Below are 25,483 nucleotides of genomic sequence, written 5' to 3'. Positions count from 1 at the left end.
CCCGGAAGCACACGGCAGCCCGTGGGCGGGAGGTGCTGGCTGGCGGGAGTAGCGTGTGTATGGCCGGCTGGGGCTGCGGAGGTGTGTGTGAGGCCGCGCGGGAGGAGGGGGGCTTGCTGTGGGAGGGGGAGGGAAAAGCGATGCTCGGACCTGCCTTGGGGGTGAGCGGGTCGTGGAGAGGAGATTGGGCCGTCTCCTGAGCACCTGTAGAATTGTGGGGCCACTCAGCGAGCCATCCTGAGCCCTGAAGGGAAAAGCAGGTGTGTGTGTGTGTGCGCGGTGATTCCGTAAAGAATGCAGCTAGCAGCATATTTTAGCAGGCTTTTGTTGTTGTTGTTCTTTGTTTTGTTGTTTTTAGTTTTTTGGGGTTTTTTTTAGTTAAAGTTAGCCTAAAGTTGGTTTTCATTGAGGCTGAGGGAGCTGGAGCTGTGCAGCCTGGAGAATACGAGGCTCTGAGGGAGACCTGACAGTGGTCTCTCTCTATCTGGAGGGGGCTGTAGGAAAAGGGGATGGACTCATTAGCAGGGTCTATTGTGACAGGGCAAGGGGAAATGGTTTCAGGCTAAAAGAGAGGAGACCTAGGTTGGATCAAGTTTTTTACAGCACGAGCGGTGAGGCACTGGTGTAGATGCCCCATCCTTGAAGATGCTCCAGGTGAGGCTGGAAGGGCTCTGAGCACCCTGGTGTAGCTGTGGGTGTCCCTGTTCATTGCAGGAGTTCAACTAGATGGCTATTAAATGCCCTTCCAACTCACGCCATTCTATTATTTTATGTTGTTGGGAAGGCTTTAAGGAAGACTATTACAGGTTGGGTTAAAAGTTGTGTTTGGTCTTGGGAGCATCGCTCTGCAAATTGTGACCTAATCTAGGTGTTCCTGCTCAGGCAGGGGGATTAGACTAGATTATCTTTTGAGATCCTTTCCAATCCCTGACGTTCTGTGATTCTGTGGCTGAAGTATATAAATTAATGGGGTAGCATATCATGCTAATTAATAAACAAACATTGCAGCTATATGGAGCCACTTTGTGGTGTCCACAAACCATGGTAGCACCCAAGCAAAATGTTCTGACTTGGATTCTGAGACCATCAGGTCATTAACATAGCAAAATACATCAAGAAATTTAAAGCTATTTTTCCATGTTGCATGCAGAAAAAAAAAAAAAAAAAAAAAGGCATTTTACCAAAAGGTGTAAGTTAATATAAAATCTCTACTGGGATTAAGGGGGATGGTTCCAGAATCAGTTGTGTATCTAAGCTGTTTTGGTGCCAGCACAGAAGCCTGATTGTCTTGAAAAGCACTTGAATACAGTAAAGCACTAATTCTGAGATATACTTTAGCTCCAGATGAAAGCTAACTACTTTTGTTCAAATACAGAGGCATAGGGGCTCTGTAGATAGGTTGCAGATGAGTTGATTTCAGTCATGAAACCATGCTTAAGTATTCTACAGGATAGTGTTCTCATTTGCAGTTTTTCAGCCTTAATTCTGCTTTTAATTAGATACCCACTGTCCTTTAAAAGTGGTACAACAGAGTAGAGAATATGAAGGTAACAATACATAATTTTTTTGTTGATACATAATTCTGTCAACATGATACAATGTTGATACATAATGATACATAATTTGGTTGAAAACTTAAGCATTCTGAATGGGACTTTTCTAGTGTGTATAGTTAATCTTGGTTTTAGGTTGCCACCAATAGCACAAAATCTAGTTATTGATTAAGTCTCTAGGAGTGCTTTTAAATGTATGCTAGCCATTTAGGTTAATTGGTTTAATTAATTCCTTAATAGTTGTAATTATGTGCTAAATTTATAAGTAGTGAGCTTAATTTGACCTTTTGTGTCCATTAATGCAGCATTATAGGAAATTTTGATTTGCTGTGCCACAAATGCCTTTTTTCTTATGTGAGTGTATAATACATGTTCTTTAATACTTTCTATATAGGAATGTAGACTTCATCCTGGAAAAGACATCACTTCTGTGATAGCTTGATACAGTTCCCTGAAAATGAAGCAAGATTCTCTTAGAAATGCTGCTTATACTGTGGACTGTGAAGATTATGTGCATGTGATAAAATTCAATCCATTTGATAGTGGAGATGCATGCTCTCTCATTGCATATGGTGGCAACAATTATGTGGTTGTTGGAACATGCAGATTTCAGGTTGGTTTGTGTTTGTTGGTTTTATTAATTTCTTTCTGAAACTCTGCCAGCATTTCTGCTGGTAAAGTCCAGAGCTGACTAAAATTGCTTTTTTTATTATTTTTTATTTTTTTTTACCAGGAAGCACTGTGCTTGTTTACTAGATTAATTAATTACTATATTAATGAATCTGGGATATTTCCCAAGGCATACAAATTAGTATAAAATACTGTCCTGATGGTATGCTTTCTAAATTGACTGCAATTAAAGCAGGAGTACTCTTCTGAAAGACATCCTAGTTTTAGCAGTTGCCAACGTTTGCAAGTGATACTATCTGGGATCTTAAGCAGTAACTTCATATTTGTAGCACAAATCTCTGATTTTTGTGCTCAGTATTGGACTCTGACTTGAGACTGCCATCACTATGTGGATTTTTCATGTATTTCTAGTAAAATTCCTTATTGCAGCAGGTACATCAAACTTTGAAAGCCTTTCTGTTTCATGTAAATTAAAATTGTTTGAAGATGTTACTCTGGATTAGCTAACTGTTGTATTTCTATAGGAAGAGGATGCAGAAGTGGAGGGCATTCAGTATAAGACGCTAAGAACATTTCATCATGGAATCCGAGTTGATGCCATAGCATGGAGTCCGGAAACTAGACTTGATGCTTTACCTCCCCGGATAAAGTATGTAGAATAATTGACTACAGCAAATCTTTGTCACTTATCTGTTTTCTCTAACTCCTTAATATTGAACTAAGTTAAAAGTGTATAAGTGAAATCTTACTCTGAAGAAATTGCTAGCAAAGTCTCTGAACATCGTTAGAACAGTAGTTTCATTCTTACTTATCCTTGATATGTTCTGCTTCGGGAGCTCCTTTTTCTGAGCAACTTGCCCTTCTGTCCCTTCAGTGGATCATTGGTAAATAGTACAATTTTTTCCTTATTCATCAACCTAATGGACCTAAAATGTAGTTTGTCCTTTTGTTGTATGTCTTTGAAGAAGGAATTTTAAGAATACCTTGTAAGAATGAGATTATTATGATGGCCTGCATTATAAAATTACATGTAGTATTCTCTATGGAACTGTGTTTAGCATAAGCCAGATGCTGTTTGTGAGACTTGGCATGCCATAAATCTAGAAAGATGGCTGATTAAATACACACTCAACAAGATCTAAGAAATTCTCAGTAGCTTGTAAGTCTTTTTGAAACTATGATGATGGCCTGGTGCTGCATGTTTTTACAGTCTTTTGTTTAAAATAAGTTGGAAACTGGTTAATAATTTAATGCTTAAATATTTAAAACACTAGTAATAAGTTTAAGTTTTCTTACCATCAGCCCCTTAATTGACATTGAAACTTAGCTTGGAGGAAATTATAAGAGAGATTTCAGGTAATTCACAGTTGATTCAGACTTAGATTTGTAAATATTTTGCATTTCTTTGCAATAAGAAAATATTTTTTGTACTTGATATGCTGTTTTTTTTTTACAGGTAAGTTCCAATTAAAGCTCTCCGAATTTCCTTTTGCATGTTGTTTTACAGGTTTAAACTGGAGTGAAACCTTTGTTTGTTCGAAGTCAACTATTGGGCTGTTGATTGACCTAAGGGCTTTTTTTTTTTTTGTGTCTGTTGGGTGTAGATTTTGTACAGCGGCTTCTGATAGGAAGTTAAGACTATTTACTTCAGACCTGCAGGACAAGAATGAATATAAGGTAAGGGCAACTCAGTTCACTTAAAATATTTCTTTATTCTCTAGTGGAGTCTAAGCTTTAATTATCCTTCTGCTTCACTTTGTTTAATGTCCTCTGTGAAGTAGAGCACTACACTGTGGCAGATGCATCATCTTTAAGGGGCCTATGTTTAGTCCAAAATATATTGTGATCAGAATATTGTACAGCTGAATTTCAAGTACTGTGTCTTTACATAGAGACCTGTAAAGCATTACAGGTACAGTATTACAAAGTATGTTTTGGTTGTTGGACTCCTCTATTACGGAAAGTGACTTTACTGATCTCTCTCTTTTATTGGGAACTGGAAAGTTGTAATGATACTACTTAATACAGTAGAAAACTTTAAGAACACTGAATTAAGTACATAACTGCAGACACCTCACAAAACATGCGTGTGGACCATCATTTACTTTAACTAAAATAAATGTCTACTTCAGATATATTTTCACTTCATGTTCTTAAATCAGTTAGTAAGAGATGTCAGATCTAGATACCGAGATTTCTCTTATTCGTATAGACGTGGATGACTGAGTGACTTCTGTATCACTTGTATATCTACTTCAAAGTTCTGCACTTGAAACATGAGTGAAGAATTTCACCTTAACATCGACCCTAAATCTTCCCTATGTTAGTGTAAAGCCATTGTCTCTTGTCCTATCGTTATCAGATGTGTAAAGAGTCATTCTGCATCTTGTTTATAAATTCCCTTTAAATACTGGAAGGCTGCAATGAGAACTCCCTGAAACCTAAAATTCTTCACAGTGAACAAACCCAACTGCAGCCTTTCTTGGGAGGAACAGTGCTCCAGCTCTCTTATCATCTTTGTGGCTCTTCTCTGGACCCTCTCCAAAAGCTCCATGTCTCTCACATGCTGGGGATGCCACATGGGGCTTCATGAGAACAGAGAAAAGGTAGACGACCACCTCGCTTGCACTGTTGGCCACCCCTCTTCTGATGCAACTGAGGATACAGTTCTGGCCTTTCAGGCTGCAAATGCACACTGCTGGCTCATGTCCAGCTTTTCATCCACCAGAACCTCTGAATCCTTCTCTGCAGGGCTCTGAATGTTGAATATCATTCAGCTTGGTTGTTGTGTATTATCTGGTCTTTAGCAAAAGGATCTTCTAGACCAGACTTCATGACTCTACTAGCTTTCAGTTTGCAACAGTCCAACCCAAGCCAACACCAGGAGTTTTTAGTGGGATATGCTGTTTTGCTGAGTAGGAACACATTGCTTCCAGAGAAATAATCGGTAATCTTCACATAAACACACACTTGATAATTCATTAGTTTAAGCTTCTAAACTACAAGTTCAAAGAAGCAAGTTTATTCTAAAGAAGAATTCTGCTAAGCTATTCATTACTGATTAGAATGAGATTATAAACAGCACACTTCTAAAATAATTATTTTGAATATGCTTGACACAATTGTTTTCTAGCTTACTGTCAATGTTAAGACCAGAGAAGCAAAGAGTACAACTCAGTAGCACAGTCTGATGAATACTGGGTGGTTTTTTTCAGAATAGAATTTCTGTGATGGGTTACAGTTTTCCTAATTCTGACAAGACTTTTTTTCTGGTGGCTGACCAACACAAATGAAACTTTAAAACATGCTCTTCTGATTTAGGGAAATTTGTTACACAGTAGCTTTGAGTAGGTGCCTACAAATAAATCAAAATGCCACGCTTACATTTCTATTAAGGCAACAATTATTTGTTATACAAAAAGATTATTTCAGAATCTCTCATCCTTAGGACTTCTTTGTAATACAGACAGCACAACTTACATTTACAAGTTTTTACTGCAAAAAAAATGTCCATTCCCTCACACATCAGAATATTTTTTATGGCATAGTGAGTGTCAAGAACACAGAGAATGTGTTAATACAACAGGAGTTTGGTATGAAAATATAATATAAAGACCAAAAGACTCCACCTATAAATTCTAGAATTATAGGGCTTCTTTTTTACCCAAAAGAAAACAGTCATAGTAATTTAACTGAACTCCAGTTGATAAAAATAAGCTACTCCAGTGTCCAATACAGACAGAGGGATCATAAAGTTTGATATATTTTATTATTATTATTATTTTGACACAACATAATGCTTGAGACCTTTTGTGGCTTACGCAATAGAAATAAATTCTGTTGACTAGAATTTAGCAATAAAGCTATTAGTTCTGTTTATGACAATTTTATCACTTGAACTTAGTACTTCCTCAGTGAAGCTTTTAGTCTAAGGCTGAAGAAGTAAAAATCTGCGCTGTTACTGAATCAGGCTTGATCTAATGTTTAAAGAAATTAGCAAACAACTAAAAATGTAGGTCCTTACCTAAAGAGTTAGGATCTCCTTAGTGAAAAATTCATTGTAGTGTGTTTGTATTGGTAAAAATGAGAGTATGTCCTGTTGTTTTTTTTGTTTTTGTTTTTTTTGTTTTTTTATTTGTTTGATTAAAAACTGGGGAAAATACTTTCTCTGGATAATCATATGAATTTGTTTAACCTGGATGACCACTGAACTGTATACTTCACTTTAAGAAGAAACCCCTAAATCCCTATGTACAGTATTCTCAAATTTCAGATGTTCACAAATATTCTGTGAGCTGTGCTGAGTTAATTCTAAATAGTTTGATTCAATTATTTCTTAGTGTTAGTCAATTGAAACTTCAGGAGAGCTGTTTCATAAGCCTGAGGTTGTGTGCTATATGAATACATGCAAGACTTTGAGCTGTTGTACGATGCACACTTTGCACAAGAGATTTTCAAGACAGGTATAGAATGTGCACGAAAGCTGAAGAAATTATATGGTTACAGTCAAAATGTAATCTCTGAACAATTTTTCTTCTATAGTAAACAATTAGTATGTGTTGCTTCTGGAGGGATAGACAGGGTAATCTTACTCTTTTTGCCCAGTGGAAAAACTGTCTTGATGCAATTATCAACAAAGAACTTCAGGCACACTGAATTTTCCATTACTTTGTCAACACTACTAATCCAAAATTTATGGGTTGGGTCAGTCCCAGAACAACAAACAAAAGGTAAAATAGGACTGATGGATCTTTGTGAAATCTTTTCTTGTTCTGAGGTTTTCATTTGGAAATGAATTGTGGCTTCCTTCTGCTTCAAATTTTGTTTAATAAAAAGCATATTTCATCAGAACTGTGGATGTAAAATGAGGTAGGAGTATTTGAATTTGGAATGCTGAAATTTTTAGAAGGCTTGCATATCTGTCTAAATAGTTTAGCATCATCTAAGGATGTATTCTTATAAAATCCACAAGGTTTTATAAAATTTATGACCTATTGGGGGGGAAAAAAAAAGCTGACTGCTGAAAATGGATGAGGCATTCATAACTTTTTAGAGGGGGAGCTTAGTTATTGTGCATGCTTTACAGATGTATTAATTTTCTTTTTTTATTGATCAGTTGTGTAGCTCATTCTGAACAACAGACATGTACAAGAGACTGTATATTTTCCCTTTAGAAAACTGCAGAGATGATTGTTTCATTTGACATTGTTTTTCTTTGGAACCTCTTCATATCATGCCATTACGTAGTGGGTATTTTTGTCTTTTTTTTTTATGATACTTTGCTGGGTAAAACAAAAGCAGCCATGCCTAGTGATGTACTCATTGGGAGTGAAGAGGATGGGACAGGCTGACCTCAAATGTAAGCGAGACCATAATGAGAGAAAGCATATGTAAGTCCTCAGGCTGACCAAACTGATCTTTATTAGCTACAGGTTTTTTTTAGTGAGACCAGAGATGAATTATTCATACTGAGCAACCATGTGAATGAATTTGAATGTACTTCAAATTTTGACTAATCCCTAGGTGTGATGAGTCTTGCGTGCTTACTGCTTGCTGTATGTATGTTCTTTAATACAGGTTTTAAAGGTACTGTAAAACTTAAAAGATTTCTGATGTCTGTAGATAAGCACAAAATGATTAATAAAAATGGAGAAGGAAAAGGCATCTTGGTATTGTGGGAAAACACTGAAAAGCTGAAAACCCTTTGAAGTATATTTAAAAAAAAAAAATTACCAACTCTTACTAGAAACTGACATTCTGCTTTCACTCAGAGAAGTTACATTGCTACATAGGTTTTCATTAAAGATAAACAATTCTTGGTACTTTGAAATAAGTATGATGTGATTAAGAATTTCATCTGGGAACAGTTACACAGCAATAGTTCCCTTTGAAATGACTTTTTTTTTTTTTTTTTTTTTTTGCTACAACTGTAAATGTTTGGTTTTGTGTGACAGTTTACATTCACACCATGGATGCTCATATTCTATTATCTGAGAATGGCTGATCTATTAGTTTTACAGTAAGACTGCACTATACCTGGTTTTCCTTATTCTTCAGCGCAGGAGTAGAAAGCAAAGAGTACCAGGCACTGTGTCTGTTCCTCTCAAATGTTTAAAAGAAATTGTGATTAATTACTACAGTGTTGTGTGGCTTACTTATTTTTCGTGTGTTCTTCATTTTTGGTTTACTTAAAACCACAAGCATGCTTTATCCTCTGTTACATGTTCTTTTATTGAGACTTTTTCATGTTTTTATTCCTTTACCTTTCATCTTTTGATCCTTTTCCAGCTGCTCTTTCTGTGCTAATTGCTTGGGAAATGGAATATGCTGAACAAATGATTGGTTTATTGCTCCCTCAGGATAAAGAAACTTCTTGTTACTTGCAGGAGTTCGTATTAGGAACTCTTATTCAGAGATGAGACATCTACAAGTAGAATTCTTCAAGATATATGTGTATGTTTACTTCTTGCTTACTTTCCTCTTTCTATCTGAGGTTATCTTCTGCCTTCAAAATTCAGTGGTTGAAGGAGGATAAAACAGTTCTGGTGCAGTTCACTTACCTCTGTCAAACGAGAGCATCAAGCTGATCTTTGTAATAACTTAACAATTTAGTAGAGATCTGTCCACCTACAGTGTGATTACGCACGAGTAAGAGCTTTTAAAGATCTTTAGTTCTTCTAATGAGTATTTTTATTCCTTCCATGTACAGTGATATCTGTATTTTACACTCACACATTTCCCTGTTGGAATCGTGTGTCTGTTTAATGCATGGTTGATTGATGGAACAGTCAGCTGTAAGGTAAAAATGTATCTATTTTTTCTGATTGACAGACATTTGATGGCCACTCCGATTATGTTAATGACCTGGTGTTCGCTCCAAAAGAAGGTCAAGAAGTTGCAAGTGTAAGTGATGATCACACCTGCAGGTATGTATTTTATTCAAGACATCACTGAAATAGTAGCACTGGCTTTTTATGCGTGTATTTACATGCTTGCTTATTTTTTTTTTATTATTTCATGCTTTTTACACTCATTTAATTTTTATTGAGCTTTTATTTTGAAGGGGAAAATTAGCCTTGTTAACTACATTATGGGGGTTTTTGTTTGATTTTTGTGTTTTGGTTTCTTTTTTACTTGTTTGTTTTCAAAGCAGTATTTTGAACTTAATAAATGAATGAGAAAACTGTTCTGTCTTGGAATTATGGAGAAAAATATTTTGAGGGTTATTGAAAAACATCTAAAAGACAGTGCAGTCATTAATCACAGCCAGCATGAGGTTCACATCGGGAAAAGTTTTGTTTAACTCATTTTCGTGACAAAGTTATCTACCTAACTTACCAGTGGAAGCTGATTGCCCTAATCATTTTGGATTCCTGCAAAGCTTTGGCAACTGCTTCTCAAAGTATCTTTCTGGACAAAATATCCAGTATGCAGCTACACAAAAATGTAATGCAGTTGATGAACAATTGGCTGAGGGATTAAACTCGAAGGGTTAAGGTAAATGCATTACATTTTTTGGGTTACAGTAAGTGGCCAGTTCTGCGTGGCTCCACTTTAGGACTTGTTCTATTTAATGTTATCATAAGTGATCTGAATGCAAGACTTAGTGTACATGATTTTTGCAGATAATACTAAATTGGAAGGAGCTGTTGACTCCCTTGGTAGAGAGGAGTTGTAGAGAAATGTTGGTGAATTGCAGGGCTGGGCAATCACCAACCACAGGCAGTTTAACAAAAGCAAGTGCTGAACTCATTAGCTGGGATAGGGAAATCCTAGGTACAGGGATGAGAGGCTGAAGAGCAGCCCCATGAGGATGAATCTGGGGTTTCTGATTGACAACAAGTTGAACACAAGCCAACAGTGTGTCCTGGCAGCCAAAAAGTCCAAGTGTATCCTGGGGTGTGCCAGGCCCAGCACTGCCAGCTAAGTGAGGGAAGGGCTTGCTCTGCACTGTGCAGCCTCACCTCGAGCATTGGATGAAGTTTTGGACACCACAATATGAGGATGTCATATAACTGTTAGAGAGGGCTATTTGGAGGAGCACTTCATAGATGGGAAGAGATCTAGAGGGCAAGATAAATGAGGAGCAGCTGAGGTCTCTTGGATTGTTTAGGCAGGAGAACGAGAGGTGGAGGGGTGGCCTAATTGTGTCCTGCAGCTCCTCATAGGGAGCAGAGAGGCAGCGCTGAGCCCTACTCTCTGGTGACAGCGACAGGGCCTGAAGGAAAGGCATGGAGCTGTGTCAGGGGAGGGGTAGTTTTGGGAGCTGGGAGAAGGTTCTTCACCAGAAGGTGATGGTCCCACAACAGGCTCCCAAGGGTGGTGGTCACAGCATCAAGCTGCCAGCGTTCAAGAAACATTTGGACATCACTCTCAGGCGTACTGTTTAATTTTGAGGTTGTCCTGTGTGGAGCCAGGAGTTGGGCTTGATGATCTGTGTGAGTGTCTTCCAACGTGTGTTATTCTGTGATTGTGTGCTGTCAATTTCACCTGTTGGGACAGGAATAAAAATGTCTGAACAGAAGATGTAAGGCATGCGTAGCTCAGCACTGAACCGTGCAGACTCTTGTCCATCCATTCTGTCATCAGCTAAGTCAAATTTAAAACCAGTATACCCCTGTGAACTTGTCCACATACACAAACCTATTAGCCTTACTGGGTGTTGCAAATAAGTCACCTAAGGGCAGTGTCCTACTAGTACAGTGATACAAGCAGCTTATAGTACAGTGATTAAAGTTATTCCAAACCCATTGATTTCCAAATTGCAAATAATGAAAGACAAGGGAAAGCTGGTTAAATACTCTGAAAAATACTGCTTAAGGTCTTGTAGTACAAGTTTTTCCTTCTTGAAACATTCCCTCATCCTGCATTTCTGGTGGTGCTCATGAATCTGTAATGCTACTCTGCAATTCAGCTCAGATTTCAAGTGAGTAGGTTGGCAGCTGTGCAGGCTTAACAAGTCATTGCAATAGTGAAAGGCTTAAGCATCATCATCTTTGACTTTTCTTGTTATAGCTGTGAGAAAACGGAAGTTGTCTCAATTAAGGAACTATTTTAGTTTTTCTCTGATTATGTGAAGTTATTGCCATATTGATATTGATTGCAATGGAAATAACCATTTAAGACTTAGGGGGGAAAAAAAGGCCATTTATTAGTTGAACTTTAATAAAAAAAAAAAAAAAAAAAAAGTGTCTGAAGCTACCTGCTAAGAGAAAAGGCAATAGCTGCTAGGATTATTCTGTGTACAAGATTTGGTAAAGGGCAAATCATCAGCTGGTATAAATCATGGTCTATTAACTTTAGTTGAGTTACTCTGTTCTCAAATTTAAAATCTAAAAGGCTTGTGAGTTTTAGATGCCCCTAGAGAATTCAGAAATAGTACTAAGACCAGTGAGTGGATTTTTAGGAGCTCTTCTGTCCATATTTCTAAGAAAATCATTAGGAATGAATAGTAGCAATGTGTATGACTTTATATTTTTAGCTTGTTTTGATTTATTCTCTATTCTTCATTTCTTCAGTGAGTCAAAAACTAGTGTTGGGTTTATTCAGCGAAGAGCTATTTGAAAATGTTTTGGCATGTTTTGTTTGTTTTGTGATATGATCAGTGTTCCTGGTATGACAGAGAACTGTTTTAAAACCAATAGGCTAATTGATACTAAGTATAAAAGGAAATAGACTGATGTAATTAACATATAGTATCAGGAGTTGAGCTTGGTAACCTTGACAGGCAGTTATGCAGTAAGCCATAAAGTCTGTAGTTAAAAGCCATGGGAAGTATGTAGGATTTTTGTTTTTTTTTTCTGGATACTTGAGTTCTTATTTTTTTCCATTCATGCATGTGGAGCATGAAGACATTTTTTTATTGAATTTAAAGGTTACACTTTCAAAACTAATGGAAAATGCATTCCCTCAGACTTACCAAAATCATTCCTTACTTACTGTGTAATCTGCTTCAGCAGTAGTGTAAGAAGACAAATAGTTTTTCTGTCTGTGTTTAGTTTCTACCCTGAAATTTTTCTCAGGATACATCATCTGTTCATACCTTTGGAGTGAAGTACTAGAACAATTAGCACAAGAACATGGAGTTTCAAGTATTTCAGTATTATTCTGTCAGAGTTTCACTTGAAATAATAAAGACTTGTGTCTTGAAATAATTAACACTACATTTCAGTATGGACATTATGTAGAGGGACTCATTTAAATTTTACCTTGTTTTAACTCAGCAGTAAGTTTAACAATTTGTAGTGGATATGAGTTTTCATCTGTTAAACCATCTTGCCACAAGCTGCTACAAGCATGATGTCGTGTAGCTGGGTTTGATTTTTTTTTATTTTTTCTTTTCCTTCGTGTTGTTGGACAGCTTAAGTCAGATGCCTGTTGAAAAGAGGGTGTGGTATTACATTCAGGGTTTTTACCTTTACATTGCTATCACGTGATTCAGGGATTCTTGTTGCTTCTTTTATGTCATTTTGTTGGTCTTGTAACACAAGACCAGCTGCAAAATAGAACTGATTGTGAAACAGTACTGAAAATACTGTTGCATACAAATAATTGCAGTAGCCATCTATGCTACCTGGTTGTGAATAGAAGTGCACTCAGACAAAAGAAGAGGGGTCTGTTTGTAAACTCAAGGTTAAAAAAAAAATTAAACATCTCATATTTCTCTACACTGGCAATCTCAAAATTAATACAGTGTTAGAAAATATATTTCTTCTCTGACAGAAGACACCTTTGAAAGATTGATTAAACCCACACGATGTTGTGGGTACTCACAACTGTACTTATATTAGAGATCAAAATTCCCTTAGCTGCAGAAATTATGCATGCAGATTTGCTTGAAAAATTAAGACCTCAAGTTCTGTATGTTATTTGTTACTTTCTTGATTGCGTCCCAAGGATGGCTGTATTCCACTAAGTATGAAGCTGTGCCCAAGGGTGTAGTTAAGATACATTTTTGGCAAAATAGTGTAATTTCAAATTTTGCTTGTATTGATTGTAAAATAACATTGAAGAATTTGCAGGATAGTTTCCTCTTTCACTTTTTTAAGCATTTCATAATTGGTTTACCCTTCCATTAAAAATAGAAAAAAAATATTTTTGAAGTGTGACTGCAAAGTTTTAATTTGAATACCACCAGTAGAGAAAATATCTAAAATAACTATTATTAAATTATTAATGTAGTATTAAGCAAAATTATAAGTCAAATTTGTAAGTCAAATGTTTTAACATCGAGCACACTTAAAGTAAATATAAGTAAATATGTGTAAATAAATGTCTTATATTTGCATTTTTTTAATACATTTCTTTTGAAAGCCATGTGCCTGGTAATCTCATTATTTTCCTTTAAATCTTGTTGATTTCTTGGTGTCATAAGAGCTTGTTCAGGGAATAAGAAAAGAAATCTTTCACAGTAGCTTTAGGGAATTTAATACCTTAGAATATGAAAGCATTATACACTGCTATACTCTGAACATCTGCTTTAAGTGTAGGAGCACCTACATCCCCCCACTGCTAGTAAGGACTGGGTGAGCAGAGCCCTCTGTTCACCATTTTAAGAAAAGTATATCTGTAGGATCTCAAAATATTTTCATAGTTATCATTCTGCAGGGATTCATATGGGCAAATCATTTTTTTCTGATACTTAATAAAGCTCCTGTAAAATGTACGTAGGATGTGTTTGGGAAACGCAAAGAGCTTGACACCACTTAGCTGTTGGTTAGTAGTTCTTGACACTATCTAAAATTTCTTGAATTATTTCACGTCAAATATCATCCTGTTAAAAGTCACTAATCTGATCTGTACCCTGACAGTGAACACAAATGTTAAGCTGCCAGGCCAGACTGCAGAGAGATAGGTCTTGAATGTAATTGGTAACTGCCTCATACTCCTTCCTCACTCAACAGAAAGATTTACTGTTGGTATCAGGACTTTAATAATGACAGAATGGCAATTTCTCATGGTCACTTTTCATGGAAAGGACCATAGCCCCATGCCTGCTGGAGTTCAAAAACAGCGCTCTCAGAAATATGCTTTGAATTTTGGCTGGTCCTGTGTGGAGCCTGGAGTTGGACTCTGTGATCCATGTGGGTCCCTTCTAACGGAATGTTCTGTGATTGGAAAGTTAGACTTAGTTCCTATGTAGACATACATGAGGGAAGGTTTGGTACTACTGAAAAGTAAATTAACTATAGAATCACAAAACTTGTGGTTCTTTATGTGTTGGGTTCTGGTGTTTTGTTTTTTGTTTGTTTGTTTGTTTTGACCTGTAATGTGTTTGTTTATGTGGTACTCTTATGTCTTAGATATATTGCATGGGTAATTCACTAGACAGTAGCCAGGAAAAACAGTGATAACTCTTTGTTTTTTGTCGTGTGATTTTTTTAATATGTTGTCAGTGCTTGTTGTACCTCTCTTATCTTGTTGCAGTCAGTTACCATCCTCAATTCTTTCACCAAATTGTTATTTGTATCTCCCTATTGTTAGTGAACTCAGTTATAGATTACAAAAAAATAAAGAGTATTCTATTCCATGTTATTCTATCTTAATGTATTTGTTGTGGCAGAGTTCCCCAGTGTCCCCTCATATTATAAATGTCGTACTGAAACGTTAATCTTTTTTGATGTATGCTGATCACATTTATCAAGCTAGTTATGCATTATAATGGATGAAAATAAATGAACGTCTTGGATTATTTTTATCACTTCAGTCTTTTGCTTTGCATGCTTTTTGTATGTATCCCTGTATGTTCCCTATTTGAAGTCTTTCATGATTTCTGTTATACTTTACAGTCCTGACCCAACTATTAACCAACAATTTTGGTTGTACTTACCAATCACGATGCAAGTATTAACCAGTCTCCTACTATTGTATCCAGTCAGCATAAAAAAAAAGAAAAGAAATCACTTTCCAAATCAAATGTTTGGAATGTTATTTCAGTCTGATCTTAAGTATGGGTGAATAAGCCTTTAGTTACAAAGTCTTAAAAATATTCAGAGAAATTTTATGAAATGGTAGCAATTTCCTGTGTGACGTGTTATGACTTATGTTAAGAATCACACAGTTTTAGAATGTAGTGTAGCATATAAATTGTTTTAAATATAAATCATTGCATTTGATTTGTTTGGCAGTTATTTTATGTTCTAGAAACTCAGTGGCAAAATCACAGTTGAATTTCCAGTAATGGTCAGCCCTCAGAAGCAGTTAGTTTTAGGTGGTCTACATTTACAACTCAGTAAATGTTGATCAGAACTGCTGATTTTTTTTTTTAGTTAAAAAAAATACAATTGAAGTTTTATATTAATGCAAAGATAGTGCTTAGTCTCTCTGCTTTTGCTTTAGGTAACTAAAGATATTGTAGGAGTAATGCTGGCACGTTTTAGTTTGTCTTAATCTGAGCATGCATGTTAGTGAAGAACAGTTGGCCAAGATGGCTCTCACACTTCTCACAGCACTGCAGGGCGTAATCAGGATTCCATCCCACAGTTACCAGTGGAAAAACTGATCAATGCTTGTATAACCAAATAAATATTACAAGAAGCTAGAGAAACTTCAGATTCTAATGCTGAATTTCAATCTGAAAGATTCAAATATCTACTTCTTTAATAATTGATGGCTCCTTTGGCCACTGAAAGAAAACCGTGAACCTGAGTCGGCTTTCTGATAAACTATTTACGCATTTATTTCATAGATCAAAAATAATTGAAGGAAATGCCCTACTAGGACCTTGTATGCTGAGTAAGGAGATGGTTAGGACAGTTCTTCTGCCTAGAAGACTAGTGTTAAGCAACGCAGATGAATTTCCTCTTCTCCCAGTGCAACCATTTTTGTGGCATATTTGCCACTATTTACTAAGTTTTTCTGCTACCTAATTCTGCTACAGATTCACCTAGTTGAGCAGTGCATTACTTCATTTATAGAAACTTTATCAGTAAGACAAAATGAATTACTTGAAGCTATCCACCTTTGTCTCATGAACTGCGAGTAGAAATTTTTTATGGTTCCTCTTGAGCCTTCTCTTCTTTCATGTCCTACCCAGAATTTTCTTTAAATCTTTGGTAACCACCACCATACAGAGCTGACAAGAAACTTGAGGCAAGGCCATCGTTGGCTGTATTCCCCATAGGGTTAGCCAGTTTCTGCATTTCCATTTTCCTTTGCCAAGGTCTTCTCACTCCTGCTGCACAATGAGGAATGACTTAATTCTCTTTACTTTTTTTGTGTGATCTCTGGAAGTTGGACTGCTCAACCTCTTCCTCGTTCTGTAGGCTATTCAGTAGTGACAAGACTTGGCTCACACATGGAATGTGTCTGCTGGAGATGCAAAGAAACTTCAGCAAAGGATATCTGAGATAGCTGTTATAAAAAATAATTAAAACCTCTTGTTGGTCATTTTTAAGAGTAGGTCAGGAAGTAATCACTGAGTTCAAGGATAGGTGATGCAGCTTTGAGGCAAGGAGTCACTGAATGATACTAGGTATTCTATGGTTCATCCTTGTTCACTGAGGTTGTAGGAAACCTTATGTTGAATGAAATTGGGTGGGTGTTTTTTGTTTTTAACTTCCATCTTCTAGGGATTTTTGAAATGCCTTAAAGTTACAGTATGTTTTTGCTCTTATACTATTCCTTATGATGACTTTTATTCACTTAAAACTTGGTTTTGCTCTCTAGTTAGAATTATTCTGTATTTGGAAATTAGAATACAGAATAAGGGTAATATTCAGTGCCACGAAGCAGGTTTTTAATGCTCTGATGAATACCTTCCTAACTTTCTTTATAAAAAAAAAAGTCTGTTTTGTGGTAAAATTGCCACACATATGCAGCTTGTCTGTTATCTATATTAATTCATACTACATAAAATAGTGTCAGTTCAAAGTAGTTTGAATAGCTCCATGCTTTGAGATAACTACAGTTATCATCTGTTTACCCATAGAATGTAAGTGATAAGAGAAATATACCAGTTCTCCCAGAATTGTCTTGAATGGCATGTGTAGCTATCAGTAATTTTGTATTAGTTTAAAATTGCATATGCTACAGAATATAATTTCTAAATTCTTAGTTGTTTAAAAATAAATGAATTTACTGAGCAGATGTGTAGGTAATTTCTGAGGCTTTCCTTTATTCCAGCTTTGGCCTTTATTTCAACTATGGTTATTCAGATTTTTCTTCTTTAAGATATTCTGGATTTTTTTCTTTAACTATTAAAAACAAACAAACCCACAAACCCAATAAGTTTGTTCAGTAATACTCAGTGGAGGGAGTAGGATCAATACAAGGATGATGTAATGCAGAGGTACAAAAAATAAAAATATTTGATGAAGAGTAGACAGTAGTTTGTTTTAGTATAAAACAAGGTAATATTAGTAAGGTTTCATGGAGTTTGAATGTAAACCAAGAAGTTCAGTCTTTACAGATTGATTTATGTGATAGGAATGTGGAGAGAACCGGAGGGTTTTTATAGCATCTGTAGCTGATTTGGTTATTACCAAGCAACTGAAAACTCAGTTTGGCTAACATTTTGATCTTTGCACATTTGTGACTTGTGTTAGTCACTAGGAAATATTTCGAGGTGTTAATTAAATGTATTTGTAATTGTAATTTTCCGTAACAACATGTATTTCATGCATTCAGTCAAGGATCTGTTTGGATGTGTACTGTCTGTTTCTTTCCAAAACTAAATGATATCATATTTTTTTAATCAATAAATAAAGAAGGAAATATATGTGGGGCATTTATCTTTTTCTCCTTTCTTTCTCTAGTGTTTGTTACTAACAATCTCAGCATTCGGACAAAAAGAAATAATAGTTTAGCATTTTATAAATAACAAAGTTACAGAGGTAGAAAGCATAAATTTCTGTCTTAGCACTTAATAACCTCAATCACTTCAGGGAAGGAAGCATGATGGCATTCTCCTTTGGCCAAAATGATTCACCATCTTCTGTTATATCATAATTTTCTCCCTGCACAGTAAATACACACACAAAGTGTTGATTTGACTTGGACAAATCTACAAGGCAAAATTTCTGGCAATAGAAGAAAATATTGTATGTTTCTAAATTACCTAATCAAGTAGATATTTCATTTTTTTAAACAGTTGTCAGGTTTTTGTTTTGACTTTTGTTTTTAGTAAGGACACTGGTCCTTCAAGATTAGAAACTGTATTTTCTACAGAGAAAACAAATATTTGATCTGTTGTGGTTTGGCATGAGAAAATAGCACCATTCATTAAACATACTTACTTTATTCCCATATATTTTGTCTAGACTTATGATGTATTATGTAAGTTTTTTTGTAATTTGGAAAATACAGTGCTCTGAGCACCCTGGTGAGATATAAAGTGAAAAAGTCTGGAGGAAGTGAGCAAAAATCCTCTAGAATCAACAGTCATGGTACACAGCCACTCATCTTACTGTGAAGACTGAGCAGGACACTGTGCTTAAAAATTAGATGGTTTGTGTGTTAGTGAGGAAGGATAGATGTATGTGTTTGCGTGTGAAAATGCATTTTATGGTGTACAGCCACGTGCTTGAAATTGATTTACACTACTTTATGCTGATTTAATAGGAAGAGAGGCAGTTAAGCAGTAGCTGTGAGTCTCTGTTTTGGTTTTGTTACATTTTATAAACCCAGTAGCTTCATGGCTCAGTGAACGCTCTTAGGGAATGTATCCAAAGAAAATCCAATCATGATCTAATCTAACTTTGGTGTTTCAACATACACTTCCCTGTCAATCCATATTACTGCTGACTGTTTTTATTTTTCTTAATATTATATGTTTATGCCTGATACATACTGTAGATAATTCTGAAGAAAAAAACTAAACTGATATGCATGATTTATTTGTTGAAAGCTTGCCAAGACCCTTGGTAGGCTATTGTATGTCTGCCACAAATTCTTTAGCTTCATTTTTAGTTTCTTGTATTTCCATTATTCATTATTAACCTACCAGAAAAGAAGTGAAAATGCATGTACTATATAAGCAAAACACTTCAGTGCATCATCTTTTTCATGATAACGTGGATGATTTAAGTTGCTTGGTACTTAACTCTAGATTGCTTGCATCAGCCAGACTAACAGTGATCTTCCCACTTTGTGGTGCTGTCTGTTAATTGTGCCATAGTACAAAGGCTGCAATATTGAATTATGAATAAAGAGAGAAAATACATTTAGATTTCATGCCCAGACAACTGAGTTTGTCAACTTATTTGAATGTTGTCTTTTCATACAGAGTGTGTGTGTCCTGTTCATCATTTTCAGAATACATTATCTTCAGCACTGGCAGCTTTTACTGACTTTTATGCACAATTATTAAGCATCTGCACATTTCATTCTACATTTCTATCATTTCTTTTCTTCCTGAAGTGACTAAGCACAAACTGTTTTTCTTTTGGGTCTCTTCTTTTGTTAAATGTTTTGAAGCACAGATTTTAATGTATTAGCAGTCTAATACATAGTTCAATTCTTTACTTTTTTTTTTTCTTTAGGGTCTGGGATTTAGAAGGAAATGAGAAGGCCCATTTTGTTTTACGTTCTCCTGGAATGAGTGTTTGCTGGCATCCTGAAGAAGCTTTTAAGGTTGTGCTTTGCAGCTCTTCATCACTGCCACCTTTAAAATAGCAGGAGAAACTCTAAACTATGAATTTTGATGCTATGCTAAGGCTTAAGTTTGGGGAGCCTGTGCACATTATAATTGGGTATTGGTAGAATCCACTAAGGTGAAGTCAGTGTAAATAACTGTCCTGCTTAATTCTTTTTTTACTCCGAGTCCCTCATTCTTCCCATCAGAAATGCTCTTTCTTGATTGCATACATCAGTTATTGTTGATTACTATTCTGCTGTTTACGTGTTAACGTACAGTTATCAGAGAAAAGTTTCCATTAATCATGGTAACAAGACTCACCAATAACAGACTTCTGTAAAGCAAGCCAAATATCTGTTTGAAATTACCAAGAGATTTGTGGTTTTGTTTTTCTTGCTTGGAATATATGAAACATGCTGAAAAATCAAATAAAAAATTATGACTTTGTACTTATCCATTTATTGTACTAGATAAGGATTAATCTGTTGATATATACCAAATTGTTCAGCTTCGTTAATGTTCTAGTCCTTTCAATTTAGGATTTATTATTTCTTTTGTGTTCATAATTGCCTTAAGTAGCTGCACACAGTTTTTCAGATTACCACAAAAATGCACACTTCTATCAAAAAAAGCAGTCAAATCAGGTGTCAAATTAGTTAAATAACAGCAGGGAACAAGGTTGGGCTCTTCTCACTGGTGACAGAATGAGGGGAAATGGCCTCAAGTTGCGCAAGGGTAAGTTTAGGTTGGATATCAGGAAAAACTTCTTTACAGAAAGGGTTGTTAAGTGCTGGAATAGGCTCCCCAGGGAGGTGGTTGAGTCACAATTCCTGGATGTGTTGAAAAACCATTTGGATGTGGTGCTCGGGGACATGATTTAGCAGAGGGTTGTTAGGGTAGTATGGTTAGGTTGTGGTTGGACTCAGTGATCTTCAAGATCTTTTCCAACCTGAGAAGTTCTATCATTCTGTGATTCTATTATCTGAATTCTCCTTATGCTTCTCACCAATATATGGTCCTTACTAAGAAAACTAGGAGAAATATTGATTCAGGTAGCATCAAAATTCAATGTCTGCTGTTGTTTGCTACTAGCCAGTGTTGGTATACAAAATCAGTAAGTGTGAATGCAGATATTACAGTTACGTTGATCAATATCATTGTTTCCTGAACAGCTCTGTTAGTCAGTTCCTTGTACTCAAAACAGTGACTTGCTGAGAACTCTTTGGTGCTGCTAAGCACCAAAACATACATGCATATACGTATGTGTGTATATGTATATATAGATGAAATCATGTAATCACTATGTACAGTGTGATTGGAGTACAATTAAAAGTGCGTAAGTCCAAATATTGATGTATCCTTAAAAAGACTGTAGGTTTGCTTTAGAGTAGAAAAGCTTTAAAAGATTCTTTACGTGCTAAGTTTACAAGGTTTTATTGTTTCCTCTTCCAGCTGATGGTAGCAGAGAAAAGTGGAACAATACGATTCTACGATCTAATTACACACCAGGCCATTCTCTCCCTAGAGTGTGAACAAACACCGCTGATGTCAGCAGACTGGTGTTTAAAGAATACTCTCAGAATTGGAGCAGTTGCTGGATGTGATTGGCTAATCTGGGATATCAGTCATTCCAGGTATGTTTTATGTGTAGGAGAGTATTTGCTCCTTAAACAGCACATGAAGTCATGTGGCTACTTTGCTAATATAGCATTTAATTGCAGTATGTATTGCATCACCTATTCAATTAATAGTAAAAATTCATCAGAGATTATAGAATAAGTACAGGTCATTTCCTGCCTTACTTTTTCATGCCTACTTCTATCTGTTAAAATAGCATGATGTTTCTTTTTGTCCATTTGAGAGAGGGCATCTCTCCTGTTTGTGAAGCTTGTTTATTATCGTGTCATTCTAAGTCATAAATACGTAACTTTTGAAACATGATAAAGTCACTAATTTAATCGATTTTCCTACTCCAAATTGAGATGTAGGCTGCAGGGAAGCTCATGTTTTCTGTAAGCTTCTTCAGAAAGAGTAGACAGTATTTCCCATTCGGTGTTTAAAATAATTGTTTTGATACTTACAGTTTGATCTGTAGTTTGCAGAAAGGTTTTTTACGTGTAATGTCTGTTTTAGTTATCCGCAGGATAAGAGACCCGTCCATGTTGATCGAGCCAGATTCTTCAGGTATAAGTGTTGCCTCTATTGTGTGATTTTCTTTCTAATATAAATCTATGTATAATCAAGTGGTTGTGAGTTAGGGAATAGTTGTCTCCTAAATCATTTTTTAGGGGGACCTGGTCTATAAGCTTTGTGAAATTTGTGAAAAACCATGATTTTTTCTCTGTTACACAATAACATGCACACAGGGGTTTTGATAGTAAATAATTTACAAGCCATTTCCCTGAATTTCCTTGGCGTCAGTGGAATAAGTGATGGCTTCACACAATTAGTTGGAAGTGAGATATCTCCAGTTTATGTGTGCTTCTGATAGTCTGATAGGGATATTTGAAAGGTAATTCATTTTATTCTTAGGTGGTCCCAAGTGAATGAAAATCTGTTTGCAACCATTGGATATCCAGGAAAGGCGACTACTCAACTGCTTGTTCATCACTTAGGACATCCCCAGGTAAACTTTTGAATTCAGCTTTTGGATGGGATTGCATCTATCCCTTTGAAATCAAACTAACAAGTAGCTAAAAGCTAGAACTGAAAAATAGCCAAAGCCATCCAGAAATGCTGCTTTGCCTATTTGTTTTATTTATTATTTCATCCATGCTGTAGAAAAATCTCACACAATACTTAGCCTGTTACTTAAAAGGCTGCTTGATCTACCCATCTGCTATGTCTCATTTATGTAAAAAGGAAGAAAAAAGCTATGGTTTAGTGGCTTGTGGTAGCAAGGGTAATGGGAGGCCAGTTGGAATAGATGATCTTGTAGGTCCTTTCCAACCTTGTGATTCTATGATTCTATGAAGAAAAAAAAAACACACATTTAGCCCGTTATTTAATAATTTTTTCAATATTTTTATTTCTAAAGATACAAAAATCAGATCGTTGTGTATTTTTCAGCTTTGAATTAACTATGTTATTAACAAGAATATATCAGGACAGTGCATGTCAAGTAGAAGGAGTACTTTTGGTTTTGCTCAAGTTAGTATACATTTGCAGAGTAAAAGATATCTCCAAACATAAATAGTTGTGATTACGCTTAAATAGAAGGAAGTAATTTCATTTAAAAGATTTCATCATGAAAGATGTTGCTGCATCTTACTCAAATACAGTAAGCCACTGCTGGAACACATGAAAAAATAATCAGTTTTTTCAGTTTCATTTTTGATGTATTTTAACTGTTGGGGTTTTTTTTGTTTGTTTGTTTGTTTTTTTTAAGGAGTATTACTTAAGTGAGAATTTGTTCATGCAACTTGGTATATGTGGTGTACGTGGTAAGCTGTAGTGATACTTCTCTCTTTTTTTTTTCTCTCTCTTTAAGCCCATTCTTACTGGTACTGCAGCTGTAGGATCTGGTTTGACATGGCACAGGACCCTTCCATTATGTGCAGTTGGAGGAGACCATAAGATTTTCTTTTGGGTAACAGAAATGTAAAAATTGCCATATGCTTTCAGTATTGAACTTCACAGTATGACATATTTTTCATAGCAAAGGGATTGGTATTTATTCATTTGCAGGACATAAGAAAAAGCAAAATAAGAACCTTTTGTGTTTCATTTTCAGCTTGCAAATGCAATAACTGTGATAAAATCAGATATCATAAATCTGACCCTGTCTAACTTCCCTTAAAATATATACATTTTTCAACGTGGTGTTTAGTGTGGCATTTATTTTTTTAATGGTAACTTTGATTTGTTTATTTGAAGAGATTGTGTATCTAGCAATCCCAGTTGTCTCTCAGTTAACACAGCACAAATACTTTGAGATTCTCATAGAGTGCCTACAGCATGAACATCTGTTTCTGTCTTAACTTTCCTGATTGATTCACTGCTATCTTTTAAGAAAGAAATACAGTAACGTACTGTCATAAAATATTATCTGTGAATGTGTTTGCTGATTACAGAAGTTACCACACTGAAGAAGCTGATGGTGTAATCACAATAATTTTAATACCTATAGATAAAAAACCAAATTGAACTCTACAAAAAATGTGTTTATAGATTTATTTGGGTTGCCAGCAAACTAAGAGCCATTTACTACCTATTCCAAGATACTCTTATTACTGATTTATATTAAGCAGTATAAAATGTATTTTAAAAAAAAAATTCAGTAACTAAATTGATACTGTTATAATTTGTAAGGTCTTTTTAACATTTTAGGGTTGTCACATGTACTCTAAATTGAATTTGTTTGCCATCTTCTAAACAAGGTAGATGTGTTATTGCCGTCTTCTTCTGTGTGCTACAAAACAAGCAAAAGCCAGTAATTAACATACATCAAGAACTTCATTTGTGTAGTTGGTAATACCTCTGTCTCCACACACTGTTATATAATTGGACAATTCCAAATGATCTGAAAGACCTCTTTTTAATTTATTTTTTTTTTTTAATCCTTGCTAGCGAAACAAAACCTGCAATTCTGACAGACTTAACTTCTGCTGATTTGGTGGAACTTTATTCCATGTCTCAAATTTAAGCAGCTTCTGTAGATAGAAGGATCGAGTAGTCCAAAATAGTGAAATCTGAAAGATTGCTCACTTTCCTAGGCTTTCTCTGAAAGAGGTGGTTATTAAAACAATATTTATGATCCTTAAACAGAAAGCAAGAAAATTTTAAAATCCAAAAATTTTAAAAACCATTTGGATGCCACAAACGAAGAGCTGATAGAATTGGTTCTGAGGGTATCCAACAGATTTAAATATGGGTAAACATTTTGGTGTTACTGTGGTGTCCAGTCAGAATCAGCTGCATGCAACATTTTGGCCCCTTTCTTTACTTCCAAGTCATTCACTCAACCACATACAATACAACCAAAACATTCATTAATAGAAGTAAATATTCAGATAACCTTATAAAGCCATTTTGGGTATCTTAGTTCTTTGTGAGAAAGCACCAAAAGTTTAGAACAAGCAAAGTAGCATTGAGAAGTGAATAAAAGTGGAAATGGACCCGAGAAGCATGTAGCTATTTAGCATGCAACCAAGAAAATTTTATAGCAGTGTTCTCAAAGAATTTGACCTGTACTCTTTGGACAGTCTTTGGTCACACAGGATCAGACTGAGTGCTTTGCATCTGTTTGTTCCATTTCACTGAGCATCTCATTGCTTGTCTTAATGTTGGAGTTGGCCAGAGCCTGTTGGCTTTGAATTGTGATAGTTCATGAGAGATAAGGTCACGGAAATGGAGCTAGACCTAAGAGCTGCATGTTCCCAAGTAGCATCATCATGCCTTTGGTATTACCTTCTCAAGTCACCTTTGGCCATGTTCCAAAATACAGCATTTCTCTAGATCCTCTCCCTTTTTATCTTCTGTTTTTCCTTCTATCTGTGTCTAGTTGTTCTTCTAATTTCTAGCCAAAATACCACACTGCAGTTTATTTATCTGGGTTCTTCAAATGATGCAACCAGAATATAGATGGAATTTTTAGAGATACAAGGACTTTCACCATTTTCCCTTGTAATGTAGCAAATGGACTTATTGCATCTAATATACTTCCCGCAGTGAGTAGAACTCTGATTCATCCCCTCCTTTGTCACCATCCAGATGATCTTTTCTA

At 35.7% G+C, this 25,483-nt stretch overlaps 1 protein-coding gene across 1 annotated transcript; it reads left to right on the top strand.

Moving 5' to 3' along the window:
* Window position 1: 1 nt before the first annotated feature.
* Window positions 2-23,580, top strand: NUP37 (nucleoporin 37). Its single transcript, XM_052669309.1, has 10 exons — window positions 2-81; window positions 1,948-2,166; window positions 2,708-2,832; window positions 3,788-3,860; window positions 9,015-9,109; window positions 19,664-19,754; window positions 21,211-21,392; window positions 21,892-21,942; window positions 22,291-22,384; window positions 23,249-23,580. The coding sequence occupies exons 2-10, from the start codon at window positions 2,011-2,013 to the stop codon at window positions 23,360-23,362; spliced, it is 981 nt and encodes a 326-aa protein (XP_052525269.1). The 5' UTR covers window positions 2-81; window positions 1,948-2,010; the 3' UTR covers window positions 23,363-23,580.
* Window positions 23,581-25,483: the final 1,903 nt, after the last annotated feature.

Source organism: Tympanuchus pallidicinctus, unplaced genomic scaffold (genome assembly GCF_026119805.1).
Source record: "Tympanuchus pallidicinctus isolate F22 unplaced genomic scaffold, pur_lepc_1.0 scaffold8, whole genome shotgun sequence".
NCBI classification, from domain to species: Eukaryota; Metazoa; Chordata; class Aves; order Galliformes; family Phasianidae; genus Tympanuchus; species Tympanuchus pallidicinctus.
Note: the sequence above shows the minus strand (reverse complement) of the source record. Positions and strands in the feature narration are given on the sequence as shown.